This window comes from Mobula birostris, chromosome 13, assembly GCF_030028105.1.
Source record: "Mobula birostris isolate sMobBir1 chromosome 13, sMobBir1.hap1, whole genome shotgun sequence".
Lineage (NCBI taxonomy): Eukaryota > Metazoa > Chordata > Chondrichthyes > Myliobatiformes > Myliobatidae > Mobula > Mobula birostris.
Genome location: NC_092382.1, coordinates 18,985,979 through 19,008,168, shown reverse-complemented (window position 1 = coordinate 19,008,168; position 22,190 = coordinate 18,985,979). Strand labels below are relative to the sequence as shown.

Sequence of the window (22,190 nt, the reverse complement as noted above, 5' to 3'; positions counted from 1 at the left end):
CCAAAATGTAGCACCTCACATTTACCAGCATTAAACTTCATCCGCCATCTTTCAGCCCACTCTTCTAACTGGTCTAAATCTCTCTGCAAGCTTTGAGAACCTGCTTCATTATCCACAACTCCACCTATCTTAATATCATCTGCATACTTACTAATCCAATTTACCACCCCATCATCCAGATCATTAATATATATGACAAACAACATTGGACCCAGTACAGATCCCTGAGGCACATCACTAGTCACCATCCTCCTATCTGAGACACAGTTATCCACCACAACTTGCTGGCATCTCCCATCAAGTCACTGCTGAATCCATTTTACTACTTTGATATTAATGCCTAACGATTGAATCTTCTTAACTAACCTTCCGTGTGCAACGTTGTCAAAGGCCTTACTGAAGTCCATATAGACAACATCCACCGCTTTACTCTCATCAACTTTCCTAGTAACCTCATCAAAAAGTTCAATAAGATTTGTCAAACATGACCTTCCATGCACAAATCCATGTTACCTGTTCCTAATCAGACACTGTCTATCCAGATAATTATATATACCATCTCTGAGAATACTTTCCATCAATTTCCCCACCACTGACGTCAAACTCACAGGTCAATAATTGCTAGGTTTACTCTTAGAACCCTTTTTAAACAATGGAACAACATGAGCAATACGCCAATCCTCCGGCACCATCCCCGTTTCCAATGACATTTGAAATATTTCTGTCAGAGCCTCTGTTATTTCCACACTAACTTCCCTCAAGGTCCTAGGAAATATCCTGTCCGGACCCAGAGACTTACCCACTTTTATATTCCTTAAAAGCGTCAGTACTTCCTCTTCTTTAATCATTATACTTTCCATAACTACCTTTCTTGTTTCCTTTACCTTACACAATTCAATAACTTTCTCCCTGGTGAACACCGAAGAAAAGAAATTGTTCAAAATCTCCCCCATCTCTTTTGGCTCCACACATACCCATCCACTCTGATTCTCTAAGGGATCAATTTTATCCCTCACTATCCTTTTGCTATTAATATCTTTTCAAGATCTAAAGAAGACATAATATCCCTGAGCCATTGAACATGGGTACGGGGAACTTCATCTCTCCACTTAAGGAGTACTGCACGTCTAGCTAAAAGAGAGACAAAAGACAATGTTCGTCATTTAGCCGGGATCAAATGCTTGTCAGAGTCTCGTGAAATACCAAAAAAGGATCAGGTTCCAAATGACAGGGACATGTTTTGACCCACTCTCTCTGGGTACATAATGATATCAAAGACCTTTGGCTTGGGCAACAAGTAGCTTTCACATCACAAATGTGCCAGACTCCAATGAGACAGACTACTGCCCTTCCCTTCATATTCATTGGCATTGCCATCACTGAGTTCACCACCGTCAGTCACCTGGGGGAGGGTTCAGGGGAAATATTTATGTACAATACAGAAACTGGTGTCACCTGTGTGTATTGTGGTGATGCAAAAGTTGCTGGAGAATTTACAAGTGGGAAGAAGTGGAATGATATTTGGAAATCTTGACTTTTTGAAGCATAATTTAGCAAGCAAATGACATATTGATGATGTGCAAAAGCTCTGGTGAGAAAATCCTTCATTACCCGTTACAGGCCTGCTACAGAGGTTGTGTGAGAGTGCAGATGAACTCGATCAAACCCAGAGCACATCAAAGTTCTTATCGAGAGTGATTTGCTAGCTGTTAAAATGAATATCTCTCTATATAAAATTCACTGTGCACATGTTGTCACTGGGTAAAAAAATGGACAGTACAAGATTTATGTGTATACAGGTCATTACAAATTAGAGGGTACATTGGTGGGAAGGTGGGGAGACCTCCAGTGTCCCTGATGCCCTCACCTACGAGATGTGCATCCAGCTGCAGCTTGTAACCCTGCACTTTAAGGAGTTGCAGCTTGAAATGGATGAATTCTGGATCATCCAGCAGTTGGAGGGGGTGATGGATATGAAATGAAGAGAGGTGAGTTACACCCAAGGTGCAGGACACAGGAAACTGGGTCAGAGTGAGGAAGGAGAATGAGTTTAACTAGACATCGCAGAGTACTCTTGTGGCCATCCCACACAACAGCAGGTGGACCACTTTAGAAACTGTTGGGGGGCATTACCTGGCAGAGGAAAGTCAAGGGGGTGATAGGGGTTTAGTTACTTAAAAAGAGTGGGAATAAACGGGACCTTTTCAGAATGGCAGGCAGTGACTAGTGGGGAACCACAAGGCTCAGTGCTGGGACCCCAGTTGTTTACAATATATATGAATGACTTAGACGAGGGAATTAAATGCAGCATCTCCAAGTTTGTGGATGACACAAAGCTGGGCGACAGTGTTAGCTGTGAGGAGGATGCTAAGAGGATGCAGGGTGACTTGGATAGGTTAGGTGAGTGGGCAAATTCATGGCAGGTGTAATTTAATGTGGATAAATGTGAGGTTATCCACTTTGGTGGCAAAAACAGGAAAACAGATTATTATCTGAATGGTGGCCGATTAGGAAAAGGGGAGGTGCAACGAGACCTGGGTGTCATTATACACCAGTCATTGAAAGTGGGCATGCAGGTACAGCAGGCGGTGAAAAAGGCGAATGGTATGCTGGCATTCATAGCAAGAGAATTCGAGTACAGGAGCAGGGAGGTACTACTGCAGTTGTACAAGGCCTTGGTGAGACCACACCTGGAGTATTGTGTGCAGTTTTGGTCCCCTAATCTGAGGAAAGACATCCTTGCCATAGAGGGAGTACAAAGAAGGTTCACCAGATTGATTCCTGGGATGGCAGGACTTTCATATGATGAAAGACTAGATCAACTAGGCTTATACTCGTTGGAATTTAGAAGATTGAGGGGGCATCTTATTGAAAGGTATAACATCCTGAAGGGATTGGACAGGCTAGATGCTGGAAGATCGTTCCCGATGTTGGGGAAGTCCAGAACGAGGGGTCACAGTTTGAGGATAAAAGGGAAGCCTTTTAGGACTGAGATGAGAGAAAACTTCTTCACACAGAGAGTGGTGAATCTGTGGAATTCTCTGCCACAGGAAACAGTTGAGGCCAGTTCATTGGCTATATTTAAGAGGGAGTTAGATATGGCCCTTGTGGCTAAAGGGATCAGGGGGTATGGAGGGAAGCCTGGGGCGGGGTTCTGAGTTGGATGATCAGCCATGATCATACTGAATGGCGGTGCAGGCTCGAAGGGCCAAATGGCCTACTCCTGCACTTATTTTCCATGTTTCTAGTTAGGGCAAAAGAACAAGAGGGGACTAATATCCCAGTGGTAAGGCTTGGTAGTGCTAGTGTGGGGAGAGGGGTGTTGTGGTTAAAATAATTTGAAGGGGGAATGGGAGCCAGAATGACAGAACAAGTAGTGGAGAGGGTGAATTGAATTGACTTCATTACATACAGTACACCCTTAATATGCATGAGGAGGAGTAATCTTTACATTACGTCTCCCTCTAAATGTGCAATGTGTAATTTATAGTAATTTATAATAAATAGTTTGTACATAGAACAGGCAATGTAATGTGGAAATGCAATTGTATCAGCATGAATTAATCAGTCTGATGGTCTGGTGGAAGATGATGTCCCGGAGCCTGTTGGTCCTTTTGCTGTGTTACCATTTCCTGGATGGTAGCAGCAGGAACAGTTTGTGGTTGTGGTGAATTGGGTCTCCAATATCCTTTGGGCCCTTTTTACACACCTGTCTCTGTAAATGTCCTGAATAGTGGGAAGTTCACATCTACAGATGAGCTGGGCTGTCCACACCACACTCTGCAGGGTCCTGCGATTAAGGGAAGTACAGTTCCCATACCAGGCAGTGATGCAGCCAGTCAGGATGCTCTCAATTGTGTTCCAGTAGAAAGTTCTTAGGATTTGGGGCCCCATCCCAAACTTCTTCAACCATCTGAGGTGAAGGAAGTGCTGGTGTGCTCTTTTCATAACACAGCCGGTATGTAGAGACCATGTGAGATCCTTGGTGATGTTTATGCCGAGGAACTTAAAAGCTGTTCACCCTCTCAACCCCAGATCCACTGATGTCAATAGGGCTTAGCCTGTCTCCATTCCTCCTGTTGTCCACAATCTGCTCCTTTGTTTTTGTGACAATGAGGGAGAGTTTGTTTTCTTGACACCAGTCAGATGTTGTTCAGACCTCCGGTAGAGTCAGCAATCAAATGGTTGAGCATGGAGCGATGAATATGCTGAGCTGTGTATATCACAATGCAAGAGGCATCGTAGGAAATCCAGATGAGCTCAGGACAGAAAATTATGATATTGTAGTCATTATTGGGACTTGGTTGCACCCAATAGTCTGAAGGATTTAGAGGAACAAATTTCTACAGAGATCAAGGACAATGCCAAGAAACAAAGGTTGATTCAGTAAGTGATTTTAATTTTCCATATATTGACTGGGACTCCCATGCTGTAAAAGGACTAGATGGGGTAGAGTTTGTCAAATGTGCTCTTATTCAGTATGCAGAATTCCTGATGTAGGAGTGTCCAATAATCTGTTAGTAAATGATCCAGGGCTGGTGACATAAATTAGTGATCATAATGCCATGAGATTCAAAGTAAAAATGGAAAAAAAGCGGTCTGGACCACGGGTTGAGATTCTAAATTGGAGAAGGGTCAATTCTGAAGGTCTCAGAAAGGATCTGACAAGTATGGTTTGGGACAGGCTGTTTTCTGGCAAAGGAGTACTTGGTAAGTGGGAGGCCTTCAGAAGTGAAGTTTGAAGGTGTAGAGTTTGTATGTGCCTGCCAAAATAAAAGTTGAAGGGTAACTGGTGCAGGGAAACTTGGTTTTCAAGCGATATTGAGGCCCGGGATATTTTGTTCCTCTGTTGTGGTACAACCAAGGCTCAGGACTACAGTATCATAATTCCACGCCCTGAGCTCATTTGACATTTTTTTTTGTCGTCTTCTGTTGGTTTCTAAAAGCTTCCCAATAGTTTTTGTTCTGTTTTTGCCCTTTCTTTGGCTTTTATGTTGGCTGTGGCTTCTCATTTCAGCCACGGTTGTGTCCTTCTGCCTTTCCAATGCTTCCACTTCTTTGGGATGTATCGATCACTCAGCTCCCGAACTCCTCCCATTGCTGCTCCGTTGTCACTCCTACCTTTTCCCTTCCAAACATGTTTATCCAGCTTCTCTGTCATAGAAACATGGAGAGGTTCAGTACACAAACAGGCTATTTGGCCCATCTGGTCAATGCTGAAATAGCATTTAAGCTGTCTAATGCAACTACCTGCACCGGGACCATTGCCCTTGTTACGTAACTGGCAACAATGAATATCAATCGAGACAGGTTATATAAAAACAACCAAACATTTATTAAACAGAGATAAGCAATATAAAAACAAACAAAAACCTTAACTGAAAGTTAACCGCTATGCAGCCGTTCAACAAATCATCACTCAGCACTGGTTCTTAAAGCGTTAAATGCGAAAATAGTTCTTAAAACGGTAAAGTCAAATACGGTTCTTAAAATGGTAAATTCTAAAGTCCGACAGATTTATACATTCAATTGGGAGAGACTTCTCTGGAGAAGGATTTCTTCATTGACACGACTTTCCAGTTTGTTCTGACCAAAGGATTCACGATGCAGGAAATAAACGGCTTAAGACAACTGACCGTCAATTCTAGAGAGCACCTTGCATGAACTACCTTGCTCTTTTGGTATGAGTTATCTTTGATGCAGGTCGCTACTCCTTCAACGAAGACTCAATAAGGTCGATCCTTTATTAAACTGCCGAACATTCCCAACTTCTCTTAATCCTTCGTATCCTGTATTTCGATGAAGTTTTCACTCTCCAGTACTGCTGGAAAAAGGTACATCAGTGCATCTAGCAAAAATTGCCAATCCAGCTCTGTTGTACCTTGCAACAGAAAGTAACACTCCTTTTTAAAAATGAAACTGTGTCATAAAAACAAATATGCAACAGAGACGGAGACACAGACGCACGTTCTAGCTGGAAAACTAAAAACTAAAATCTAACTGCGTCAACTGAGGTCTTCCCTTATATACCCGTGGTGCACGTGTCCCCATGTGACCTCACATCAGCGGGAAAATTACATCAGGTGACCTCCAGAAGACCATTACATCATTCTCACAAAAAAAGAATCACAGATCTCCTTGAGGTATGTAACACCTTCCTCCAAAATAAACATATTGGTCTCTCAAAGAACAAAATTTTAACAATTAACAATTTATACAAAGGTATAAAACTTACAACATACACAATATATACAGTCTTATCTTTCAGCACTTTACAAACTAATATACAGTAGGAGTGTTACAAATTTTAAAATACCACTCCATAAAAACAATTTTTCATTGTACATTTAACATCTAGATAAACGATCAGTGATCACAATGTCTTTACCCTTAATATGAGTGATCAGAATATTGTACTCCTGTAACATTGAACTGTGTTACTAAATTGAAGTTTAATTTCCTTAACCCTTTTCCTTAACGGTCACAGTGGCCTGACCAAATTCACTGTTAGCTAAGTTAATAGTTAAGTTAGCTTTTGAAAGTCTGTCAAATAATTTCCCCACCGCAGTAATATGTGCTTTCCACGTATTATTTCCTGTAACTAAATCATCAATATAGGCATCTGTATCTTTTAATCCCTGAATCATGCTATTAATCATCCTCTGAAATGTACCTGGTGCATTCTTCATCCCAAATGGAAGAACATTATATTCATATAACCCAGATGGGGTTACCAATACTGAAATCTCTCTACCTCTATCTGTCAATGGAACACACCAATAAGCTCTTAACAAATCAATCTTTGTAAGGAATTTGGCTTGTCCAACTTTATCCACACAATCATCTACCCTAGGGATTGGATATGCATCAGTTTTTGTCACAGCATTCACCTTCCTGTAATCTGTACAAAACCTAATACTATTATCTGGCTTAGGCACCATAATGCACAGTGAACTCCAATTCAAATTAGAGTGTCTAATAATATCATTCTCTAACATATACTTAATTTCTTATTTGGCAAGTTCACATTTTTCCCTGTTCATTCGATACGGATGTTGTTTTATGGGTTTTGCATCTCAACATCTACATCAACTGTAGCTACAGTGGCTGTTCTAGGAACATCTGGAAATAAATCTCTGTATTTAAAAATTAACTGTTTCATCTGCTGTCTCTGCTCTGGCTGTAAATAAGCTAATTTTCCATAAATATTTTCTAGAATTTTTGAATTTGGTAACGTGGCTGAAATAATGTTGAGTTTAAAATGAGTTTCAGATGAATCATCCCTTAAGGTTTTATCAAGATCAGACTCATTATTGATCACAATAGTCATAGCAGCAGTCTCTCTCTTAATATGGTTTTATCATATTTATATGACACAGCTGTGTTGTCTTTCTCCGATCTGGGGTTTTTATCACGTAATCTACATCATTTACCTTAGACTTAATCTCATAAGGACCATGAAATTTAGCTTGTAATGGGTTCGTTTGCACTGGGAAAAGAACCAACACCTTATCTCCAGGCTTAAATGACCTCATCCTAGCTTCCTTATCATACCAAGTCTTCATCTTCTCTTGAGCTAATTTAAAATTTCCTTTGCCAAGCTACAAGCTTTATATAATCTTTCTTTAAATTAAAAAAAAACATAATCTAGCAAACTAGTGTGTACCTCTTTATTAATCCACTGTTCTTTCAACAAGGCCAAAGGTCCTCAAACTCTATGCCCAACCACAAGTTCAAAAGGACTAAAACCTAATGATTCCTGTACTGCCTCTCATACTGCAAAAAGTAGTAAATGTATACCTTCATTCCAGTCTTTTTCATTTTCCACACAATATGTCCTAATCATAGTTTTTAATGTAGAATGAAATCTCTCCAAGGCTCCTTGTGATTTTGGATGATAGGCTGATGAGATAATCTGTTTTGCTCCCAGTTTATAAACTATTTGCTGAAACAATCCAGACATACAATGACTACCTTGATCCGGTTGTATTTCCTTAGGCAACCCAAAATAAGTAAAAAAAACTATAAGACCCTTTGTCACAGTTTTGGCTGTTATATTCCTAAGAGGTACTGCCTCTGGAAACCTAGACGCTGTGCACATAATAGTTAACAAATATTGATGTCCAGGTTTAGTTTTTGGCAAAGGACCTACACAGTCTACAATGATTTTTGAGAACGGCTCACCAAGTACTGGAATTGGTTGCAGTGGGGCCACTGGAGTAACCTGATTAGGTTTACCCACAATTTGACATGTATGGGACGTTCTGCAAAATGTCGCTACACCTTGTCTTAAACTAGGCCAATAAAAATGTTTAGAAACTTTGTTCATAGTTTTCTTTACACCTAGATGACCACCCAAAGGAATACTATGAGCCATAGTTAAAACCTCATTTCGATAAACTTTAGGAACTACTACCCGATGATTAACCTCCCATTCCTCACTAGCAGGAATTGTAGGTGCTCTCCACTTTCTCATTAATAGTCCCTTTTCAAAATAATATCCCACTGGTACTTTTTCAATTTCACTATCTGAAAGAGCTTGTTCTTCTGCTATCATCTCCTTCCGAGATAAAGACAAATCTTCCTGGTCAGACTTACCACCAAAATCCTGATCAAATAACGTAGGTAAGAAAGTTTCTGATACATCCTCAAAATTCGAATCTTGAGTTGAACTGTCATGGGTAACAACCTCATCCTGTACATCAGTCTTTTTAGCCATAGCTCTTGTTACAACACAGGAAGAATCTGTGTTAGATTCCCTCTGTGGTTCCTCAGAATTTGAATTTATTTTCAAATGCACTTCAGGAAAAACTTGTCCACATGCTAAATCATTCCATAACAAAAGAGAAACATCATTCACAGTTAAACTGGATTGTAGCCCTACTTTAACAATCCCTGTAACTAATCCTGACCTTAAATTTACTCTATGCAAATGTCCTGGCATGAGGGCACTCCCAACTCCTCTTATATAATTTACCTCACAATGTCAGACTTTAGTCAGACTTCGGACTTCAGATTTTAGCACACTGTCTAATATTAGTGATTGAGAAGCTCCAGTATCTCTAAGTATTCTTATTGGTACTGAATTAGATCCTTCTTTCAAGGATACAAATCCTTCTGTTATAAAAGTTTCATATCCCCTCTTAACTTGGTCAGACTCTGACACATCTTCATTAATGTTTTCTAAACCCTGTGAATTTAAAGGTGTTTCAATATGCTGCACACAAGCATCTGGGTCGGCTTCTTTCTCTTTCTTTTTCAATCAAAAGCAATTAGCTATTACATGTCCAGGTTTCTTACAATAATTACAAATAATACCAAAAATGTCTTTCCTTCACATGTCTCCCTTCATCCTTACTTTTCTCACTCACTTCAGGTTTAATTTCTGGTTTACATTGACTCTCTGTGCTATTTTTCCTTTTAAAAATTTTACCTGCAGAAAATTTATTCTTATGAATTAAAGCATATTCATCAGCTAATTTAGCAATCTCCTGCAATGTAGCAGTGTCCCTTTCATTTAAGTATGTTCTCACTTCAACAGGAATGCTTCTTTTAAATTCCTCCAGTAAAATGAACTCTTTTAATGTATTAAACTCCCCATTCACATTTTTAGAGGAAACCCATCTCTCAAAACACATAGATTTCTCATAGGCAAATTCTACATAAGTTTTTTCCACAGATTTCTTCAAATTTCTGTATCTTTCTCTATACGCTTCCGGAACCAACTCATATGCCTTTAATATATGCTGTTTAACAGTATCATAATCCAGTGCTTGCTCAGCATTTAAAGCTGTATAAACTTGTTGTGCCTTGCCTTTAATTACACTTTGTAACATCACGCGGCCATTGCTCTTTCGGCCACTTTAAACTCAGTGCATCGGTTTTGAAATGCTGGAAATATTTGTCCACTTCAGCTTCATTAAATGGAGGAGCCAAAATAACCTCACGACTAGCAATAAACTGTTTCTTAGAACCAGAAGACTGATTTCCCATCCTTAATTTCTCCATCTCAAACTCAAATTTCCTCCGGTTTTCAGCTTCCCTTTCTTCAAATGCCCTTTTTTAATTAGCCTCTCTTTTGGCCATTTCCACTTTAAATCTTTCAAACGTCAACTGTTCAAGGTGCAACTGCATTTCCAGATTAGTCATTGGAAACCTATCTAACACCTCATCATCAAAAGTTTTCAAATTAATATAATGCTCAGCGATTTTCTTTGTATTAAAGCCTTTGTGGTATTCTTTGTAATTCCTTTAATATCCAACCTCCTCGCAATCTCCAATACCTCAGGTTTTTTTGCATTCACTAAAGACACCGAGTCAGGCATGTCCATAAACTCGTTAATATTCATTGTTGCCGAATACCACTCACACACCAATCCAACTCAAAAAAATCGGGTATTTTCCTTTTCCAAATCAGAATGGCAATTATCAGCACTTAACCTCAAAATCGGAACATCTCCTGGCTGAGCCCCCACAAATTATGTTATGTAACCAGCAACAATGAATATCAATCGAGACAGGTTATAGGAAAACAACCAAACATTTATTAAACACGGATAAACAATATAAAAACAAACAAAAACCTTAACCGGAAGTTATGCAGCCGTTCAACAAATCGTCACTTGGCACTGGTTCTTAAAGCGTTAAATGTGAAAACAGTACATAAAGTGGTAAAGTCAAATACGGTTCTTAAAATGGTAAATTCGAAAGTCCAACAGATTTATACATTCAATTGGGAGAGACTTCTCTGGAGAAGGACTTCTTCATTGACACGACTTTCCTGTTTGTTCTGACCAAAGGATTCATGATGCAGGAAATAAACGGCTTAAAACAACAGACCATAAATTCTAGAGAGCACCTTGCATGAACTACCTTGCTCTTTTGGTATGAGTTATCTTCGATGCAGGTCGCTACTCCTTCAACAAAGACTCAATAAGGTCGATCATTTATTAAGCTGCCAAACATTCCTGATTTCTCTTAGTCCTTCGGGTCCTGTACTTCGAAAAAGTCTTCACTCTCCAATACTGCTGGAAAAAGGTACATCAACACATCTAGCAAAAATTTCCAGTCCAGCACTATTGTACCTTCAAACAGAACGTAACATGCCGTTTTAAAAATGAAACTGCGTCATAAAAACAAATACGCAATAGAAACGGAGACACAGACGCACGTTCTAGCTGGAAAACTAAAAACTAAAAACTAACTGCGTCATCTGAGGTCTTCCCTTATATACCCATGGTGAAAATGTCCTCACGTGACCTCACATCGGCGGGAAAATTACATCAGGTGACCTCCAAAAGAGCATTACATTGTTCTCACAAAAAAAATCACATCTCCTTGAGGTATGTAACACCCTCCATACCCCTACCATCCAGGCTCCCATCCGAACTTCTTTTAAATGGTGAAACCGAGCTCACATTCACCACTTGTGCTGGCATCTCATTCCACACTCTCACAACCATTTCAATAAAGAGATTTTCCAAATGTTCCCATTAAATTTTCACCTTCCCCACTTACCCATGACCTCTGGTCATCATCCCACCCAACCTCAGTGGAAAAAGCTGTTTGCAATTACCCTATCTATACCGTCATAATTTTGTACACTTTTAACAAATCCTCAAGGCAATGTATAATTTCCTTGTTTATGTTTAGAGCCTTTTTTAGGTGTATAAAATGATGAGGGGCATTGATCGTGTGGATCGCCAGAGGTTTTTTCCTAGGGCTGAAATGGCTAACACGAGGGGGTATAGTTTTAAGGTGCTTTGAAATAGATACCGAGGGGATGACAGGGGTAAGTTTTTTACACAGAGAGTGCTGGGTGCGTGGAATGCACTGCCAGCTATTTGTGTGAGAGTGTTTCAGTTCCTACCAGTCATCCATGCAGCTCAGTGGGAACAGGGAATAATACGAATAGACAGAGTCAAACTGAGCCAGGTCACAGATTGGAGATGGCAGAAATTCCCATTGTTATCGAGACAGGAACAGTATCAGAGAATATGTTGGTCATTCTAGATACCAGCACTGTGCCCAGTTAGAAGATGATTTCTCTCTCGAACTTGGATTGAACCTCACTGTAATAGTGTGATGCCAGATCACACCTTGACAACTCAAGTGATCTCATCTGAAATACTGTCTTACACCCATTGATGGATTTTGTAAATATTTTTACAGGTTAAAAATGACAAGGAATTTGTCTATGGGAATCTCGAACACAGCAAGCCAGTTTTGCTGTCTCTAGCCGGATATTTAAGAAGTGGAGCAAGGGATTCACTTGATCATCCTTTGTGCTCGGACTGTGACGAGGGATTCACTCGATCATCTGACAGACTGGCACGCCCGTCATTTTACACAAGGACCTACACGTTCACCTGCTCAGTCAGTGGGAATGGATTCAGTCGGTCATCTCAACTGAAGGTACATCAGCAAGTTCACACTGGGACAAGGCCATTCACCTGTTCTGTGTGTGAGAAGGGATTCAGTCGGTCATCCCACCTGTGGACACACCAGTCGGTTCACCCTGGGCAGAGGCTGGTCAGCTGCTGAATTTGTGGGGAAGAATACACTCGGTCATCTGACCTAATGGCTCACCAGCAAGTTCACACTAGGGAGAGGTTGTACACCTGCTCGGACTGTGGGAAGGGATTTACTAAATCATCTCACCTACTGAGGCACCAGTCAGTACACACTGGGGAGAGGCCATTCACCTGCTCCGACTGTGGGAAGGGATTCACTTTGTCATCCCAACTGAAGGTACATCAGCGAGTTCACACTGGGGAGAGGCCGTTCACCTGCTCCGACTGTGGGAAGGGATTCACTTTGTCATCCCAATTGAAGGTACATCAGCGAGTTCACACTGGGGAGAGGCCGTTCACCTGCCCAGACTGTGGGAAGAGATTCACTCGGTCATCTCATCTACAGAGACACCAGCGAATTCACACTGGGGAGAGGCCATTCACCTGCACAGTGTGTGGGAAGCGATTCACTCGGCCATCCCACCTACAAGCACACTGGTCTGTTCACACTGGGGAGAGGCCGTTCACCTGCTCAATGTGTGGGAATAGATTCACTTGCTCATCCCACCTGAAGGTACATCAGCGAGTTCACACCGGGGAGAGGCCGTTTATCTGCTCAGACTGCGGGAAGGGATTCACTTGCTCATACCAACTGAAGGTGCATCAGCTAGTTCATACTGGAGAGAGGCCATTCACCTGCTCAGACTGTGGGAAGGGATTCACTTGCTCATCCCAACTGAAGGTACATCAGCGAGTTCACACTGGGGAGAGGCCATTCACTTGCTCAGTGTGTGGGAAGGGATTCACTCGATCATCCCACCTGCAAGTACACTCGTCTGTTCACACTGGAGAGAGACCGTTCACCTGCTCAAACTGTGGGAAAGGATTCACTCAGTCATCTGAACTGAAGGTACATCAGCGAGTTCACACTGGAGAGCGGCCGTTCACCTGCTCAGACTGTGGGAAGGGATTCACTTCGTCATCTCAACTGAAGGTACATCAGCGAGTTCACACTGGAGAGAGGCCATTCACCTGCTCAGACTGTGGGAAAGAATTCATTTGCTCATCCAAACTGAAGGTACATCAGCGAGTTCACACTGGGGAGAGGCCATTCACCTGCTCAGTGTGTGGGAAGGGATTCACTTGCTCATCCCAACTGATGGTACATCAGCGAGTTCACACTGGGGAGAGGCCGTTCACCTGCTCAAACTGCGGGAAGGGATTCACTCAGTCATCTGAACTGAAGGTACACCAGCGAGTTCACACCGGGGAACGGCCGTTCACCTGCTCGAACTGCGGGAAGGGATTCAGTCAGTCATCTGAACTGAAGGTACACCAGCGAGTTCATACTGGAGAGCGGCCATTCACCTGCTCAGAGTGTGGGAAGGGATTCACTTGCTCATCCCAACTGAAGGCACATAGGCGAGTTCACACTGGGGAGAGGCCGTTCACCTGCTTGCACTGTGGGAAGGGATTTACTTCCTCATCCCAACTGAAGGTACATCAGCGAGTTCACACTGGGGAGAGGCCGTTCACCTGCTCAGACTGTGGGAAGGGATTCACTCAGTCATCCGCCCTAATGGCACACCAGCGAGTTCACAGTGGGGAGCGGCCGTACACCTGCTCTGTCTGTGGGAAGGGATTCACTCAGTCATGCACCCTACAGAGACACGAGCGAGTTCACAGTGGGGAGCGGCCGTTCACCTGCTCAGATTGTGGGAAAGGATTTACTCAGGCATCCGAACTACAGGCACACCGGTCAGTTCATACTGGGGAGTGGCCGTTCACCTGCTCAGTCTGTGGGAAGGGATTCACTTGGTCAACTGAACTACAGGCACACCAGTCAGTTCATACTGGGGAGAGGCCGTTCACCTGCTCAGTCTGTGGGAAGGGATTCACTAAGTCATATCAACTGAAGGTACATCAGCACGTTCACACTGGAGAGAGGCCGTTCACCTGCTCAGACTGTGGAAAAGGATTCACTTCGTCATCTCAACTACTGATGCACCAGCGAGTTCACACTGGAGAGAGGCCGTTCACCTGCCGAGACTGTGGGAAGGGATTCACTCGGTCATCTCATCTACAGAGACACCAGCGTGTTCACACAGGGGAGAGGCCATTCAGCTGCTCAGTGTGTGGGAAGGGATTCACTCGGTCATCGAATCTACAGAAACACCAGCGAGTTCACACCGAGTAGAGGTCGATCAGCTGCTCAGACTTTGGGAGGAGATTCTCTGAGCACTCTGCACCGAATGTGCATCATTGGGTTGACAGTGGGGAGAGGCCGTTCGACAGCTGTGAATGTGGGAAGCGATTCACTCAGTATTCTAACCTGATGTAACTCTCACTTTGACTGGCAGCTTAATATAGGGGGTGATAGCCCCCCCCCCAGCCCGGCCAGTCTTAAGAAATCTTGTTTGGGTGGATGCTGCTTGATGTGTTCCCTGTTACAAATCAGTACCCTGAGAAAACAAACGGTACATAATCTGTGATTAAACGTTTGGGCTTTATAGTTTCTAACTTTGACTATAGAACGAGTAAAAAAAATAATGAAGAAGAAAGGCCCAATCTCTCCATTCATGTCTTCTCATCGCTCCCCGGCAAAAGACTGCAAAAATCTCTCTTCCAGACTCCCAAGAAAGAACAACATTTCTCTCATTGGATAGCCCTGCGTTCCAAAACCCTGTTGTCTCTAGTCGTAACCTAAACATTGCTGCTACAGAGAAGCCGTTACCTCAGCAGTGATGCATTGCAGAGAGGCCATTCCATTAGCAGTGAAACCTCACAGCATGTTACACTTGTGACATAGTACTGGAATGTTTCAATAAGCTGCTTGCTGGATATTTGTCCATCACCGTTGCTGAATGCAATTTTGAGAGTGACTGTTGGTGCTGAACTCTGCAATTATTGCTGCTGCTCACCACACCCAGTCTGCACCCTGGTCACTGAGCATGGGAGGAGTTTCTTCTGCTGCATATTCACCTTTATTGGGACTGGAGTTTTATATGGACTGGAGTGGAGAGCGGCCAGTGAAGGAGTGGAGCTTTGAGGCTTTGGCTCGAGAGGTTCTGGCAGTTGGATTGTGCAATCATGTCAATCAAAATTTGAACAGCTCAGAATGCAGCTGATTGGGCAATCAAGGTCAGGGGACCAAGCAATTTGATTGGGCAATTGTAAATTGAGAAGCTCAACAAACAAGTAAAAAGAGGGGTAGCTGAAGCGGAGCGGCCAGTGAGTGAGTGGGCCAGTGAAGGAGTGGAGCTTTGAGGCTTTGGCTCGAGAGGTTTCGGCGAGAAGAGGCAGAGGACGAGCTTGCTCCCAGTAAGGTAAGGCTGGGTATGTTTCTTTAATTATTTTGATTAACTTAGGAGTTGGTAATGGAGGCAGTAGATAGGACAGTCCAGTGCTCTGATTGTAGGATGTGGGAAGTGAGGGACAGCACAATTGTCTCTGATGACTAAACCTCAGGGATCTGTACTAGGTCCAATGTTGTTTGTCATATATATTAATGATCTGGATGATGGGGTGGTAAATTGGATGAGTAAGTATTAGATGATACTGAGATAGGTGGAGTTGTGGATAATGAAGAATATTTTCAAAGCTTGCAGACAGGATTTAGACCACTTAGAAGAGTGGGCTGAAAGATGGCAGAAGGAGTTTAATGCTGATAAATGTGAGGTGCTGCATTTTGGTAGGAGTGATCAAAATAGGGCATACATGGTAAATGGTAGGGCATTGAAGAATGCAGTAGAACAGAGGGATCTAGGAGTAATGGTGCATAGTTCCCTGAAGGTGGAGTCTCGTTTGGATAGGGTGGTGAAGAAAGCTTTTGGTATGCTGGCCTTTATAAATCAGAGCATTGAGTATAGGAGTTGGGATGTAATGTTGAAATTGTACAAGGCATTGGTAAGGCCAAATTTGGAGTATTGTATACAGTTCTGATCACTGAATTATAGGAAAGATGTCAATAAAATTGAGAGAGTACAGAGGAGATTTACTAAAATGTTGCCTGGATTTCATCTCCTAAGTTACAGCAAAAGGTTGAACAAATTAGGTCTTTATTCTTTGGAGCGTAAGAATATTGGGAGTTAGGAAAAAAGTTAAAAAGCAGGATCTCAAGGGTGGTAATCTCAGGATTGCTGCCTGTGCCACGAGACAGAGAGGGTAGGAACAGGAAGTCATGGCAGTTGAATGCGTGGCTGAAGAGTTGGTGCAGGGGGCAGGGGTTCAGATTTCTGGAGCATTGGGATCTCTTCTGGGGAAGGTCTGACCTGTACAACAAGGACGGGCTGCACCTGAACTGGAAAGGAACCAATATCCTGGTGGGCAGGTTTGCTGGAGCTGTTGGGGAGGGTTTAAACTAGTTTGTCAGGGGGGTGGGAATCAGAATGTGAGTGCAGAGATGAGGGTAGAAGGACAAGGGCATGATGCTATGTGTTCTGAGTTGCTGAGGAAGGGCAGGCAGGGGACAAAACATACATGTAGCCAGTTCGAGGGGTTGAAGTGTGTCTATTTCAATGCCAGGAGTATTAGGAATAAAGGGGATGAACTTAGAAAATGGATCAGTACGTGGAACTACGATGTTGTGGCCGTTACTGAAACTTGGCTGGAGGAAGGGCAGGATTGGCTGATGCAGGTACCGGGGTTTAGGTGTTTTAAAAGGAATAGGATGGGAGGTAGAAAAGGGGGGGAGTAGCATTACTGATCAGGGATAGTATCACAGCTGTAGGAAGGGAGGTCGCTGCAGAGGGGGTGTCCACTGAGTCGGTGTGGGTGGAAGTCACAAATAGGAAGGGATCAATCACTGTGCCGGGAGTGGTCTATAGGCCCCCAAATAGCCCTCGGGACATCGAGGAGCAGATAAGCAGGCAGATTTTAGAATGGTGCAGGAAATACAGGGTTGTAGTTATGGGTGATTTCAACTTCCCTCATATTGACTGGCACCTCCTGACTGCAAGGGGGATAGATGGGGCTGAATTTGTCAGGTGTGTTCAAGAAGGATTCCTGACACAGTATGTGGACCGTTCGACGAGAGGAGAGGCCATACTGGATCTAGTTCTGGGTAATGAACCTGGTCAGGTGGCAGACATCTTGGTGGGGGAGCATTTTGGTGAGAGTGACCACAACTCCCTTAGCTTCAGCATAGCTATGGAAAAGGATAAAAACAGACAAAATGGGAAAGTGCTTAACTGGAGAAGGGCTAACTATGAATGGATGAGGCAGGAACTAGCGAGAGTAAATTGGAAACAGGTGTTGAAAGGTGAAAGCACAGAAGTAATGTGGAGGAAGTTTAGGGACCACTTGTGCTGGGTTCAGGATAGGTTTGTCCCACTGAGGCAAGGAAAAAATGGTCGGAAAAGGGAACCGTGGCTGACGAAACACGCGAGGCAACTCGTCAAGTGGAAGAAGGAAGCAGATGTTAGATATAAGAAGCAGTCAGAGCCCTGTTGGCCGCTTTTCGATTGCTCCTACCTTGTTTACTTAATTGTCTCCTACCAGTCTTTTTTTTTTGAAACCTTATTATAAAACTTCAATACTGCTTTACTGTGGCTGGGAAAAGAACCAAAGCGTTTGCAAAAGAAAGAGAAACAGAAGATGAATCCGCAGTCACTTTGGATTCAATCAGTGACTTCCTTAAACGGCAAAAGTAGGAATTCTGTGAAGAGTTTCAACGGCTTAACAGCAAATTGGATACAATTCAGCGAACTTTATTTGAGCATGAGAACCAAATTCAGGAGAATACTGCGAAGCTAATGATACTTGAAGAGGACACTGAAGATACAATTAAACTCTGCAAAGAGTTATCTTTATCCAATGATAAAATGCTGAGAAGGATCATCAGTCTCGAAAATAAAAATAGGAGAAATAACTTGCGAATCCTGGGTCTTGAAGAATCAATTGAATGCGCTGACCCTACGAAGTTTTTTGCAAACTTTCTGAAGCAGATTTTCCCTGCTTTATTCACATCTGAGCTGAAGCTCGATCGAGCTTCTCGCTCTCTGACTTTGAAGCCATTGTCCTTGGTGGCGAAACCCAGATCGATCAGACTAGTCTTTCATGAATTTCGTATGAAGGACCTTTTAATTCACCATACCCGGAGACAAGGAATGATCGATTTCCAAAATTGCAAGGTTAGATTTGTGGAAGACTATTCACCTGAAGTTTTGGCTGATCGCATGAAATATAAAGAAGTTATGTCGGAATTTTATAATAAAGGGTATAAACCATCTCTCCAGTTCCCCGCACGTCTGAGTATTGTTTTGAAGAACGGATTGCGAAAAAGAATAAATTCAGTTGAAGATGCAAAAGAGTTTCTGAAGGATGAATTCTAAAACTGTTATACTTCTTATTTGATCAAGTTTTTTTCTTCTGTTAATATGAATTTGAAATAAGGTTACGTTTTGGCTGTTCATATATTGTCTTTTGTCATATATTTTTTGATACTACTTTATTTTATCCCTTTTTGAGGCTTTCTTTTAATACAGCTTTCTTTGAATTTGTTTAAATTGATCCTTTCACATTTTCAAATACTAAGTTGTTTTACTTTTTATGTTGTGTGTTGGTAGGGACATAATGACATCGCAGGACTGGAGTTCTTTCTGTCAACAGGATTTTTTGGGGCCGGTACTTAGTTCTTAGCTCACTGACTGTCTATTGGTCAGCTTTCTCGCTTTGGGTAGGGGAGGGGGTAGGGCCTATTTCTCTCTGGGAGCTGTGTTGGGTTGAATATATGATTGTTTGTTTCAATACCTTACTTTACGGTTTGCTTTCTAGTTTTAATAACTTATGGCCAGATCTTTTAATTACATGTTGATTGGTATTTAAAATGGTTCGAAATATTCACCTGTTTAGTTTGAATGTGAAAGGGTGAATCACCCCACCAAAAGGAACAAAGTGTTTGCTTATATTAAGAAAATGAAAGCACCCATTATTTTTTTTTACAAGAAACACACATACACAGCTGTGATACCTTACGTTTTTTTTACTGAGTGGAAGGGTAAGGAATTCTACTCTTCGTTTAACGCAAAATCCCGTGGAGTTTCGATTTTTTGTAGATACTACAGTTCCCTTTATTCAGCATAAAGTTGTTTCGGACCCTAATGGTCGTTTCGTTATTGTATCAGGGAGTTTAGACAGTAAGTTGATTGTTTTTGCTCATGTTTATGCCCCCAATGTAGATGATCCAGGATTTTTTGAGCGTCTATTTTCATATTTGCTAGATTTGTGTACTTACGCCCTTGTGATGGGAGGAGATTTTAACTGCTGGTTAGATCCAGTATTTGATCACTCATTTGTTAAACCAGCCACACTTAATAAATCAGCTTTGTTTATCCAATCTTTTCTAACTAAATGTGGTATAGTTGATGCTTGGCGATTTCTTCATCTGACGGACAGGGAGTATTCTTTTTTCTCTCATGTCTATCATTCTTATACCGGGATTGACTTTATTTTTATTGATAGTCAAATGATTCCATTAGTTCGATCAATTGAATATAAAGAGATTGCTATCTCTGACCACTCTCCTGTAATTCTATCTTTAAATCTTCCTGGTCCTATCCCCATGAGTAGATTTTGGCGATTTAATTCAACTCTGTTATCCGATGAGGATTTTTTAAAAAAATTATGGAGAATCAAATTACTCTTTATTTTTGAAGAAAATACGTTGGAAGAGGCGTCTAGCCTGATTACATGGGATACTTTTAAAGCGTACATCCGGTGTCAAATTATTTCTTATACTGCAAACATCATTAGAAAAGCTAACAAAGAAAGAAATGAATTAGCCAATCAGTTAAAGCAACTGGACCATAAATATGCTTCTGTACCTGATCCTGAAACATATAAGAGACGTATTGAAACTAAAACTAAATATGATCTTCTTTTAACATATCCAATTGAAAGCCAACTTTTAAAAGATAGAAGTCAACTTCATATTCACGGAGATAAAACTGGTAAGCTACTGGCTAATCAATTGAAGCCATTTTCAGCCAAGCGGCAAATTAAAGAAATACATAAAATTAATGGGGACGTGACAACTGACCACCTTGAAATTAATGAACTTTTAGAGAATTTTATTCTAAATTGTATAGATCTGACTCTGTTAATGATAATATTGCAATGAATAATTTTTTAGATCAATTAAATATTCCTAATCTTTCATTAGATGATCGTAGGCAATTGGATCAACCTATTTCCCAGGATGAAATTGCTCAGGCTATTTGAGAATTGCATTCTGGGAAATCCCCAGGACCCGGTGGATTCTCTGGAGAATTTTATTAGGCTTTTTCCTCCTTGCTTATACCACATTTATGTTCTACCCTTACAGGAAAGAAGACAACCAGAGTCTTTTTACGGAGCTTCCATTTTGCTCATTCTCAAAAAGAATATGAATCCTACTAAATGCTCTTCGTATAGACCTATCTCTTTACTCAATTTTGATACTAAAATTTTATCTAAAGTGTTGGCTTGAAGATATATCTTGCACATGCACCAGTCGTGCATGCAGCCTGGTACAGCCAATCCGATCTATTCCTTTTACTTTTTAATTTCCGTTATTTTTTGTATTTTTTTTCTCACGGTAACACGTCGAAGCTGCACGCTGTCTAACATGCTGGTAGAGAGAGTTTTCTTTGGGTTTTCTTTAGCACTGGAAATGGTTACATCCCAACATGCGAGACAGAAGCAAGGTCGCACTGTATATTTCACGGACCAGCAAACACCGGCCGGCTTAGCGAACAGAGCGATGGACACCCCAGCTGAAATCCGGAGGAAAACACACAGAGGGGGATCACAAAGTCGAGGAAAGAGGACCGGGTCGAGACAACAGAGACTTTTGGAGAAGAGGAGTTCGGTGGGTAATTCCATTCCGGCTGACCGGAAGTGCACTGAGACATGGCTCCAGGGTGACCAGGGATGGGAGCTCAACGTTCAGGGATATTCAATATTCAGGAGGGATAGACATGAAGGAAGGGGAGGTGAGGTGGCGTTGCTGGTTAAAGAAGAGATTAACGCAATAGAAAGGAAGGACATAAGCCGGGAAGATGTGGAATCGATATGGGTAGAGCTGCGTAACACTAAGGGGCAGAAGACACTGGTGGGAGTTGTGTACAGGCCACCTAACAGTAGTAGTGAGGTCAGAGATGGTATTAAACAGGAAATTAGAAATGTGTGCAATAAAGGAACAGCAGTTATATTGGGTGACTTCAATCTACATGTAGATTGGGTGAACCAAATTGGTAAAGGTGCTGAGGAAGAGGATTTCTTGGAATGTATGCGGGATGGTTTTTTGAACCAACATGTCGAGGAACCAACTAGAGAGCAGGCTATTCTGGACTGGGTTTTGAGCAATGAGGAAGGGTTAATTAGCAATCTTGTTGTGAGAGGCCCCTTGGGTAAGAGTGACCATAATATTGGGGAATTCTTCATTAAGATGGAGAGTGACATAGTTAATTCAGAAACAAAGGTTCTGAACTTAAAGAGGGGTAACTTTGAAGGTATGAGACGTGAATTAGCTAAGATAGACTGGCAAATGACACTTAAAGGATTGACGGTGGATATGCAATGGCAAGCATTTAAAGGTTGCATGGATGAACTGCAACAAATGTTCATCCCAGTTTGGCAAAAGAATAAATCAAGGAAGGTAGTGCACCCGTGGCTGACAAGAGAAATTAGGGATAGTAT

The 22,190-nt window shown here is 41.9% G+C and overlaps 1 protein-coding gene across 1 annotated transcript; it reads left to right on the top strand.

Annotated features, from left to right (window-relative positions):
* Positions 1-5,025: 5,025 nt before the first annotated feature.
* On the top strand, positions 5,026-21,687 carry LOC140207834 (uncharacterized). Its single transcript, XM_072276391.1, has 3 exons — positions 5,026-6,143; positions 12,172-15,838; positions 21,155-21,687. Exon 2 carries the CDS (start codon positions 12,580-12,582, stop codon positions 14,707-14,709), a length of 2,130 nt encoding a protein of 709 aa, XP_072132492.1. The 5' UTR covers positions 5,026-6,143; positions 12,172-12,579; the 3' UTR covers positions 14,710-15,838; positions 21,155-21,687.
* Positions 21,688-22,190: the final 503 nt, after the last annotated feature.